This window comes from Vanessa atalanta, chromosome 15 (assembly GCF_905147765.1).
Source record: "Vanessa atalanta chromosome 15, ilVanAtal1.2, whole genome shotgun sequence".
Taxonomy (NCBI): domain Eukaryota; kingdom Metazoa; phylum Arthropoda; class Insecta; order Lepidoptera; family Nymphalidae; genus Vanessa; species Vanessa atalanta.
The window spans coordinates 7,929,012-7,941,438 of NC_061885.1; the positions used below are offsets into that span (position 1 = coordinate 7,929,012).

Sequence of the window (12,427 nt, forward strand, 5' to 3'; positions counted from 1 at the left end):
TTAATGATACAGATCGATGGTCGAGCAAATGAGCCATCAGAAAAGTGTTCACTACCGATAGATGATGACGCTGTAAGAAATATTAACCATTCCTTGTATCGCCAATGCGCCACCAATCTTGGGAACTAAGATATTATGTCCTTTGTCCCTGTAGTTACATTGGCTCACTCACTCTTCAAACCGGAACCCAACAATACTGAGTACTGCTGCTTGACGGTTGAATATCTGATGAGTGGGTGGTACCTACCCAGACGGGATTGCACTAAGCCCTACCACCACATAATGATTTTGAGGATTAGGATGTTGTTAAGTCAGTTTTTTTTAGGCTGTTGATTTTGGGTTGTTGTTAAGTCAGTTATTTTTAGGCTGTTGTTTTTAGGTTGTTGTTAAGTCAGTTGTTTTTAGGCTGTTGTTTTTAGGTTGTTGTTAAGTCAGTTGTTTTTATGATGTCGGAAAATTGTGTCATTACACGTTGCATACAGTAATACTCAGGTTCTTCTAACTTACGTAATTCTCGAATGTATATTTAAAAAAAAACCCACGAACGCATCAAATAACTGATATTCACAATGTCTGCTGATTTAAGCCAAATTACTAAAAAGCCAAACAAACTAGAACCGATAATAATAATATTTCATAAATAATACTTTAATTAGCCAGCTTAAACAAATAACAAAGTTATTTATATTGATTCAAACAAAACAAAAACGACTTTACGAATGTGCTATTCTATTTAAGTATTGCTATATAAGTTCGAATGGATGTTTAAATATCAATATTTATTATTAGGTGTACTTAAAAGCGGTTGGCTAATAAAATGAAATCACATTTTAAATGTATTTTAAACCTCAGTGTCACGAAACAATAGAGTGGTTACCGCACAGCCTTATCGTTTTAAAACCACAGAATGAGCAATATGATCACACAGTAACAGCAATATTAAGCAATATTATTTTAAGAACCTAATTATAATAAATCAAGAGTTACTTTACTAGTCCATTCCGACTATAAGACGACAAAAGCCAAAAATAAAACAAAATTTGACAACGAACTGTGGCGATATGATTGGTCGAGAGCTTGCGTAATCTATGATATTCATTATGGATTTTCGTTGAGATGGCGTTTTGAAAGTTGACGAAACTGTTGGAAAAAAGTAATATCGGTCGTAAAGTGGTTATAAGTAGTTAAGTGAAATAGTGTTGTACCTATTATAAATAAATATATATCGATCGAGAATAGGCTATTCGACTGGTTTTTAAAATCCATTTTATATTATTTAGTAGAGGTTAAGGAACCCAGTAAAAGTTTTTTAAATTCTAGTATATATTTGCTGAAAAATATCAAATTAAAAATTCAATATTTAAATAGCGCGCGAAAACGCTACTTGACAATATGGTGCTGCCATGGGGTCGGTGACGTCACTTGCCTGTATTATAATCTGTGGTACATATAATCCACATATTATTTATGGATTTTTGAAAAAAATAGTTATTATTTTCAACTTTTGTTAATAAATAACCATCTTTAAACTCATAATATATACTGATTACAATAATTGACACTTTATTTTTTGCATTGTCAAATAGCCTATTATTAACAGAATATAGTTGAGGTTTATTTGTCTTTATTCCTTCTTCGATCGGAATAGATTATAGTTATCTTAACTTCGTATAATTCAGTAATAAAATTAACAATATCAAACAAATGAATAAAACATTCTAAAATACTAATATTATTCTAGTAAGGATCTTCTAAGCATATTTGGGATTATTTAACAAGATTCATTAAAAGTCGAGCTTTAAAAGTCCAGGTGGCCCATTGGGTATTACGCGTACATGTCAAACGCTGATTGCGGGTTCGAACCGTGTCTAGCACCACTGAATTTCCATGTGCTTAATTTGTAATTATAATTCATTCATTTTACACAAAAAAATTGATGTAACCTGCATGTTTCTAATTTAAATGAAATTCTGACATCCACTGGCATTTGGAGTAATAGTAGGTAGGATAAAATACCTTCATCATAGAGAGAGGGGGCTTAACCCGGCAGTGGGATATTTACAGGCTATTCTATATAGATTTAGAATGAATGATTATTATACTTATAACATAATTAGAAGCTTTTATTCATTTGTATATAAGTAATGATAGCATCACATTCATTGCATATTATTGAATTCTTATATATAGTAAGCTTACATATACATATTAAGACATTAACTATATATCGAATAAGTACCTATCTAAATTGGTATTTGTATAATCGATATTATGTTTTGTTTTGAGGTTTGACATCTTTGCTATCGAAAATACTTACACGAATTAAATTTACTTAGGTGAGTAGGTATGTTTAAATTACTCACTTGAATCAGAGTATATAACGAAAACAAATAACTTGTATAAAACAAAGACAACACAGAGCGAGTATAACTGGAAGTGTTTAAAATTAGTTTAACTTTAAGATATTAGATATAAGAAATCTCATAAAGGTAGACTATCATTTTGCATCTTAAATATTATAATAGCTATTCCAAAGGAAGTAGGAAAAGATAAACAAACCTTAGATTTCTGTATTTCATGCGATATGATAATAATTCAGGTATATTGTGCACCACTAAGAGTTTATTATTAATATATATTTATTTAAAATACAACATTATTACAATTAACTACTTATTTCCACTTTAATTTTACTTCCAATATTCCGATAATAGTTTCTTCGATATTCAAAACGCCATTTTTTCGCAAATCCATGAGTGTCATAGTAATCAAGCTCTGAATCAAAGATGTCGCGTCAATTTGCTGTCAAACGTTGTTTATTTGTCTTTTTTCCTGTTATGATTGGAACAGAGTATAGCTAATTGTATTTTTATTTTGATTACAATATTAATTATACTACATAACAATCATGATTATTATTTTGTAAGAGATTTTTTATCAATTTATTAGATTTGTTCATAAGTTTTCCCTTTCAACAGAGCGAGGTCATTAATCATATTACAGAATCTGTAGTTGTCGATATAATGACGATACGCTTGTAGCTTTTGATTTAATAATAATTATTACAGTCATTCTGTTTTGTCAGTTCTGTCATTCCACGATCGTTTCTGAACGTTTTAATATATTTTGATAGAATGTCACTATTCTATAAAAAAAATTCTGCTTTATCAAATTGGTGAAATGGAACTGTTATTGCCGTCTGTTTAATGTCGTCGAAGCTAAATTGTAGATCATGAGTTCATTTGGATTACCCAATGTTTATTTATTTGTAAAATTTTAAACTGAATTTAATTTTGTATAATTCCTTTGGCGCGTAGGTTAAGTTCATTTACTAAGGGAATCAAATGGGGGGTGAAATTTTGAATGGGAGTTCGTCATTTCTGATGTTTGAAATATAGAAATCAGAAAAACAGATGGTAAAGATTTTTTGAAATTTCATCCCGTAACTTACGATGAACGTTTTCGTTGTTTTTAGCAACGTTGTAGTTTTTTCTACCTGGGCCTAAGCCTCTGCCTTTTCTTTTTAATGCTGAAAAGAGAGAGAAGAATGTAGGCATTTGTCTATATTATACAACTATTAGGCTTTGTATACATGGCGCCGCACTACAAGCTTATTAGAATAAAAGCGCGTACACAGCGCGTTTTATTCTTACTGACATATTGCTTTTTTTACATTTTACTACCCCTGAGGCATAACACTGTTGTCTATTATTCGTATATGTTCTAAAATGTAATGTACGACGCTAGACAGGCATTGAAATAATAGGTTATTTCCATTATTTCATACAAATACGATGGTTCAGTGTTTAAACCGTAAAAGCATAACAGACAGGCAAAGTCCACCTTCACGTTTATAATATTAGTATATATTATCTGATTAGTTACTTAAACATCAATTGTGATTGTGTGTATATTTTTTGAATTTAGAATTAGATATACACTATAATCCAATCCGATAAAACAATAAAATTTCTGAAAAACAAAACATGCGTCACTAATCCAGTTTCTCTTTGCTTGTTCTATTTGTAGTACAGCTTGGTCGATCGTACTAGAACAGTCTAGTGTATAGATATTTTAGGTCATCGACCGATGCACTTAGATCATTAACCCATGCAGCTGTTTCTTGTATGGTAAGGACAAGGTACTTTTGTTCAATACCTGTATTAATAATCTTAGCATTTGTTAATATTATCGTCTTACAGAACATCCTTTTCTATATTTACCATTAATACGTATATGATATACATATTTTTACACGGACAGGACAATGTCCGCCGGATATTGTTAATATGATACTTACAGGTCCGTCTAAATTGAGAGCAGGTGATGCAAGAACCAAGGGTCGTGTCGATAATCGTCAAGTCTAGAACTATCAGAATATATATTGAAATCCTTTTCGAGGAACGGTGGGATGATACAAAAAAACATTTGCACCCGGGCGTTGTGTTTAAGGTCGGACTGAATGTATGCTAATACTTCAGTAACATAGAAAAAAATTCAAATACAAATGTTGCTTGCAAACTTGAATCCGTAACGGGTACTATTAAGGCAACCTGGTTTTGTCCGTGAGGCCATATCGAATCTCTTAGATGAGAAGACCCGTTATTTAACTCACACAAGCCTTTGTGTGCCACAAGTCTGTGTGTGTATTGCACTTGTATGTTGTATAGCCAATCCAAATGCATTTATAATGTATTTGTTATATTACCTACGTCGCATAGGATTCCAATAGCCAAATAAAGTGTTATCGTCATAGTGCTAGTATTAATGAGCAGATGCAGGAAACCTTAGTATGAATAAATATGTATGTATAATTATCTAGAATATACTTTAAAAGGAAACAAGGTCGGGCTTAAAAAAACAATCTTAGCTTAGCATCGTTCTTGTTTTTCCATGATCAAAGGGAAATCATCGTGAGTCAAATTAATGTTTGAATTATACTTATTATACTATCGTTAATTCAAAACAACTGTGTTTTGAAACTGAACATGAAGATAAATGGTACATTGATGATAATAAATATGACTTTACCCAATGTGTTCGGCCAACGTTGGGCCAAAGTACTGAATCACATTATAAGCACTGATTATGCGTTGTTTTAATGTTCAACAGACATTGGCCGTTTGATAAGGATATACGTAGAAACCTATTTCAGCTGCCACAATATATTTCTACAGCACGTTCTATTATTATCTAAATGTACAACCAACTACAGTGACTAAAAAATGACATCATTATTCTGATATAAAAATCCTTATGAAATGTTATAATTATATTTCTGTTTGTTTTAATAGATTGAAGTTTTTATCATCGTTGGTTGCAAATATACAAAGGTTTATATTTAACTATTCTATTCGCTCTCAGCTTTGCTCGCATATCAGGAGTTTCTTGTCTGGTGTAAGGTATAAAAAGTAGCATACGGCTTTCCTTGGAGTTCAGCTTGCTTTCAAATTTCATCAAATTTGTTTTAGCGGTTTGGCCGTGAAAGAGCACCAGATAGACAGACAGTATTATTTTCGTATTTATATGATCAGTAAAGATAATTGATATTAAATTTCATCCAAATGCCATAAAAGTAAAGTAACAGATAGTACTTAAATATTCCAATATTGGCCAGTGGTCTTAAAAGGAAATTAGGTATTATAAATTATCGAGATAAGCCCCAATGGAACCCAAAAATTTCATTTCATTTCGTTTTCACATCACAAATTATAAATAATTGCATTTAAAATTCCTTTACATATACACCAAATAATAATGTAAATTTGGAAAAGCACATATTAGTCTAGTCGATATATACAAAAATTGGTTGAGAAAAAATTATTCAGCCCTTATTCCAAGTTGGTGGCGAACGTAGGAATGAACGAACATAGGAAATCGAGGTCGACAATTTCAAATTAAACTTTTCTAAGCCTATAACTTAACGAAATATAAGCTTTCTCGGTAAATTTGTTTTTGAAAATATTGACTGGGTTATATAAAAATTAAAAATTTATTGTAGTTTTTATTCATTGCAGACAATTATTATACTTTTAGCTCGGAATATTGCTTTTAAGTTAAAATTAATAAATATTTGTATAATTATTAATTTTATAAACCGCCATTTATGGTCGCCATAAATACTAAGACTTAAAAATAATAATACAGGATACCTAACACCCGATGCCTCCTCATAAAATGCAGACTAAGCCGAAAACGCTAGTATTTCATAAAACGTGCAATTAAATTTTTAATTTTTTGTTTTATAAGTCGGTGTTATATTTTATATGAATAATGTCAATGATTATTCTTATCCTAATGTTAATGAATGAGTACATTTGCATATATTCTTCTTTTTTTAGGAGTGGGGAAGCAAGTCGTCAAAGGCGTTAGTGGCCGGTTTATGTCCGGTCAACTCATTGCTATTATGGGTCCGTCTGGTGCCGGCAAGAGCTCTCTATTGAATGTCATTTCAGGTTACAAGTAAGTATCCTTAGTTACTATACATTAACCGTTTAGACTAACAGAGTAACTGGTTAAAACTGGTTATATAATCCAAGGTACATGGACCGTTATATAATTAGCCACACACGAGCAGCTAAAGCTGAAAATTTTGATGCTATATCTTAAGAATATTATATCACGAGTTCAAATTTTTTAAAGATACAAAGTTGTTAAATATTTCTGACGAAAGTATTAAAATCTCCTTTACCTTGTTAAAATAGACTAATTTATAAAAATTACTGTCTCAGGTCCGCAGGTGTAAGTGGCGAATTACTAGTGAATGGACAACCTCGTGACGAGCAGCTCTTCAAAAGATCATCATGCTACATAACACAAGAGGATCTGCATCAACCTCTCCTCACGGTTCGCGAAGCTATGGACGTTGCAGCCAAGTTCAAACTTCCAAAGGGCGTGAAGAGACCATCAGAAGATATCTTACAACAACTTGGTCTATTAGAACATCAGCATACGAGGACAGACCAGTTATCTGGAGGACAAAAGAAAAGGTATTTAAACTAATCAGTTTGTTTAAAGACAAAAGGAAAAATAAACGTTGGATTGCAAAATTAAGGATTATTTCGTATATTATTCATAGAATTTTAAATGAAAGCTACCAAAGAATATTTTAGATTCAATAACAAGTTAATAAAATTATTCAAACATGTTAGTTACATAAAACGAAAGTACGCTTACGAATTGTATTTAACTTTCAAAACCTAACATTCATATATTATTTTTATAAAATAAAAGTAATAAATGGAAATAAATAAAATACCCTATATTACTTATAGGCATATGGCATAATCGATACTTCATATAAATAAAAAATTATAAAACCATTTTTTTTATCGCAGATTCGATATAAGTTCGATGTTGAACTGATACTTTGGTTATACATGATCCTATAACAAGTTGATTATTATTATTTTTTTAGTTTAACTTCAAAATATAAATATTAGTAATATCTTAAAAAAATGTGTATAAAATTTCGTAATGTTAGAGAAAGAATCTTCTTGAATAAAATACATTTTAATTTTGATAATGATGAATGGAGGACGAGTAAAAATTGTTTGCAATATAAACGATAATGGATATTGCATTTACATACACAATTGTTATTTTATGTCATATTTTCTGTTTAATCAAAAAAAAATCAAATAGAAATAACCGTTTCAGCATCGAAAGAGAAATAACAGCCAACTTTAAAAAATAATTCTATATATTTGACTCTAAATTTTTGGAATTTAAATGCAATGATAAAAATCTTATAATATAATATTTAATAAATATAAAATACTAATGACGACACGAGTGACGTGCTGTTATCAGTAGCCGGGCACGGAATCCCTAATCTTTTAATCCTCAATATTCCTCTTGCATGCGAGTAGTTAGGAGATTGTTTGGCACTCTCGCCATTATTCCATAGTAAAAAAATGAATACCTAAACATGGAAATGAGCTTGAAGAGTGAGCATGTAATATCAGACACAAAAAAAAAACATCTTCATGCTTCATTTGACAAAGTGAGGAGATATAGTTTTTAAGCTATATCTACACGTGTCCAATTACCAAAACGGCTTCTTGCTTCAAAAGAAATAATAAATATATCACCAAAATCCGCCTGCGTTTAAATTATAATATAAAAAGGTAGCTTTAATAATTTAATATTGGTATTATTTTCAGATTATCGATAGCACTGGAGCTGGTGAATAATCCACCAGTGTTTTTCCTTGACGAGCCTACGAGTGGCTTGGACACAGTCACAACAGTTCAGTGTGTGAAGTTGTTGAAGCAGTTGGCGCGGCAAGGAAGAACCGTCGTGTGCACCATTCATCAGCCTGCTGCATCTCTATTCGAAATATTTGATCAGGTAAAAAAGCAATAACTTAAAGAGATAGTTTGATGCCTCGTCCAACACGCTGGTTCACTGCGTGTTGGAATAGATTTTCGGAAATACATGTGGCAGTTCTTACACATGCAACTTTCCTTACGATTATTTCTGGTACTACTGACTATTGTATTATTATAAACATAAAGCATCTAAAAATTAAGTCATGTTTGCCGGGATTCCAACCCGCTACCTCTAACACCGCTAAAATATATTTTTTAAGTTTTCATAAACTTAAAAAATATATTTTAATTATTAAATTCATATACCCTTAAATAAGTATAAAATGCAAAACAATAATAATTGTGATCTTTTGGTATTCATTACGTTTGTATAAGGCGCACGTGGATTGAAATCTAAGGAGCAATAAACTATATTGTATGGAACTTTTTAATTGAATAGGGGGAAGCCGTAAAAACAGCTGCGTTCTAATTGGTTGCTTCCTAACATATTTTAACCTATATACTATTCCGATCGAAGATAAAATGATAAACACACATTTGATTTATATATGCTAAGCGATTGTCTGGTACTAGCTGTATTATCCTCTACAAAAACCAATGTATGACCAGTACACGTACCAGAATATGACCAGTGCAGTTGCCTAGTCTCACTCGAGAATGGTTACCGTAGAAGAACCGGTCGGGAAAACATCATATTATTTAATCTTACGTCTCATCATCACAGTAAATGATCAAGTAATCACGAGTACAAAAAAACTCCGCCAGTTTGCATAAATCTATTTACAAAGACAATAATTTTATATTTGACCGCTATTGAAGTAGGTTTTATTAGCATTGTTTACGGTGAACAGTCGTCTGATGGTGTTGTCTTTGACCCAGTATTATTCAATATTGATTTTCTCCATTTAATTATAATCAGCGACCATGAATTGTTTTGCTGTCTCGAATTACTGTTGAATGTTCTCGAAGGAATTAACAAAAAAAATTATCTTTGCTTGTTTCGGCCTAATATACCAATATAAGGGGATTTATTTTGATTTCTTTTAAATGTTGTATGAAAATTTGATAAGCTTTAGAATTAAAAGGTAAAAATCACCTAAATAGATACTAAGCTGGAAGTCCTTATTATAAAAACCTTAAAAAAGAGCGAGCCATGACTTTCTAATATTTAAATTTTAATTTCCTATGTATTCAGACAAAATTAAGAGATGACAATTTTTTTTAAGAAAAACGGCTCCCTGACTTTTTTGTTATTATACATTAATGTTTTTTGTAACTTTCACAATCTTGAAGTAGTAATAGTGAATAATGTATTGCTTATGAGCAAAGTGTTGCAATATAATTGCAACAGTATTTTACTAACATTAATATCTTGTTTTTGTATTAATGACGTGTGTTTCGATACTGACTACAGGTGAAAATCATTAGTGTAATTGTGCGCTCACGGCTTCTATAAAATACCTCACTATTATAGAATAACATACTTTAAACTTAAACCTAAAGTATTTAATTAAAAATAAAATTCTTTGCTTCTAATTAGGTAAAAAATAACTAATTAATCGTTTTTCTAACGATGCGATCTGGCTTAAACTAGACTTTTCGATGGATATTTATAGAAAAAAATTGTTAAATTTTATATTTATTTATATATATTGAACCATCACAGCAGTCCAATCTAGTCCATAAAATCTAACCCTATGGAAAATTACAAAATACTTTTATATGTATTTTGCCTTTTAAGAATTTTTTTTTTTTTTTTTATGAAGTTAATTTGTTCAACGGATAGCCTTTACAGATAAACAACCAACTAGGTGGTACTCTATCGATATCACGCACGAATAATTATTTTAAAACAGTTCATAAATGGGTTCAGTATTGTCACAGACTATTCCATGTTTAGATAAAGCACATCACACAACCTACACGTCTTTGTCACACAAGTAAAACATCTGTATGTTTTTGACACATGTGTCATACATTGTTATGATTTTATTATCGTTCTCTCCAACGCACATCAATGTCAATTCGCATTTGTTATACCTACATAGAGTATAAACATGTGCAGCGTATTCCTTAGATTTACATATTCTACGCGATTTTCTAATGGTTATGCACACTAAACAGTTCTTGACTATTTATTAATAACTAGTGGGTCGACCGCGAAACTCCGCGTTTATTCAAAAGATTTTTTAGGAATTTCGAAACCTATGACAGGTTTTGTTTTGTTTTGATTTCATTTCGTTGTAAACTGTAAGTCACTCATCTACATTGGGTGACAAAATTATAAAACATTATTTAATTGAATTTTTTAATGTTAAATAGTATACATTTATATTAGTTCAGTTTTTATACAGCCGCTCTCTAACCGGCCAGTAACTTTTTTCATCTCTCTGAAATTAAATCTTTGTTAAATCTTAACAATTTTGTAAATTGCAATTTTGTGCACATCTACGGCTGTAGCTCTTCAAAATGAAACCGTAGTCGTTTTTTTTTATTCAGCTATCGTTCCATAATCACTGGGACAAAAAATCGGCTTACGCTATTAATACATAAGATACAATACTATTTCACGTAAATACATAAATTTTAACTTCCAAACTTCCGATAACAAATTGGCCGAAATGCAAAAGTGTATATTCCGCATTGAAGGAATACCATAGATTATATTCCAGAATTCGACCAATGATATCACGTCAATGCAATTTCAGTGTTGTTTGTTTGTCTTCGTTCGTGTAATTTAGTGATTTCTCTTCGATCGTCTTGGTTTTTACCCCATTAGAGTGAGTTGCTAAACGGTGAAGAGATAAACACATGCATGCGCCTTTGAGGTTTGCCCAAGTAACTCCAGTGGTTCTTGTCGGTTCTTCTCGGTAGATTTTTTCCCAAATCGGTGGCTCGTGTTAGTTTTATATTTAATTTAACGGTATAACATGACGATTCAAAAGTTCTTTATGAGCCGCGTATCGATGAATTGTGTTAATTTTTTTTGCAAAGACATCATAAGCTGGTGCATGTAATAAAGTATTATTACACTTATTGCAAATATTGTTTATGACATAGTTTTTACACTATCGTCATATCATAATGAATAATTTACTACATTTAATCTACATTTTAATGCAATAAATAATTCAAAACAATAATAATAATATTTAACGATCGACTGTAAAAGTTTATTGCAAAATTTTGTGCAATGTTTTATACGTTTATAGATTTTAATGACTAGAATTTAATTATTTTATTTAGATTAAAGAGAAAGAATAACATGGTAGTGGGCTGCCCATTGTATGCGTATGACATTGGAGTCTGTAGACAATGGCTTATTTATCGTCGGAGCTGGAACATTGCAATACAAACGAAGTACGGCTGCTTGGAAGTAAATCAACTGAATAAGTGTCCATTACTTTATTAACTTACTTCTCATTTATTTATTTGCGCAAATTATTCAAACCTTGCCTAGCTTTGCATTAAGGCAAAATATTTTTTCTAGTCAACTTTAATTTGATGGAGAAAATATATTTATGTATGTAATAGGTAGGAAGAGTTGTATATGGGCCACAAAGTGACAAGTCACTCCCGATCACTGACATTGAAACAATAAGAAATATCCCATCAAAAACATAAATGTTAAAATGAGAGCCAAGTCCAATGATATATACAAAAATAAAAATATATTGTTGACTTCAATGATAAAAGAAGTGAGATCTAAATGGGTGCCAAGTTCAATGGTCCTTACTGAAATTTATTTATAACTACATAAAATATCATTTCTTCTTATAACTTAGGATAATATATTATAGCCTAAGGTCTGTCTGTCATGTCTCATAAGTCAAAAACTATTGTTTTTATGTTATGAGGAGGTCAAAAGTGGCTCCAAATGGTTCGCGTAATATTATACACGGTGCTGCTCGCCAGTTCCGTTACTTGAACTTGACTGACACGCTGCCGCTTGTCTAGATTAACGATTCCTTCTATTATCCATGCGCCACCAACCTTAGGAGCTAAGATGTTAAGTCAATTGTTACCTGGCTGTAGTTACCTTTGGCTCACTCAGCCTTACAACCACAACCCAACTAAGTATTACTATTTGACAT

The 12,427-nt window shown here is 31.2% G+C and overlaps 1 protein-coding gene across 1 annotated transcript in view; it reads left to right on the forward strand.

Moving 5' to 3' along the window:
- Positions 1–12,427, forward strand: part of LOC125069309 (ATP-binding cassette sub-family G member 1) — a 58,543-nt gene that overhangs the window by 37,048 nt on the left and 9,068 nt on the right. The window contains exons 3-5 of the mRNA XM_047678755.1: positions 6,342–6,462; positions 6,732–6,989; positions 8,166–8,352. Coding sequence (XP_047534711.1) covers positions 6,342–6,462; positions 6,732–6,989; positions 8,166–8,352 — 566 coding nt within the window. The remainder of the gene's footprint in view (positions 1–6,341; positions 6,463–6,731; positions 6,990–8,165; positions 8,353–12,427) is intronic.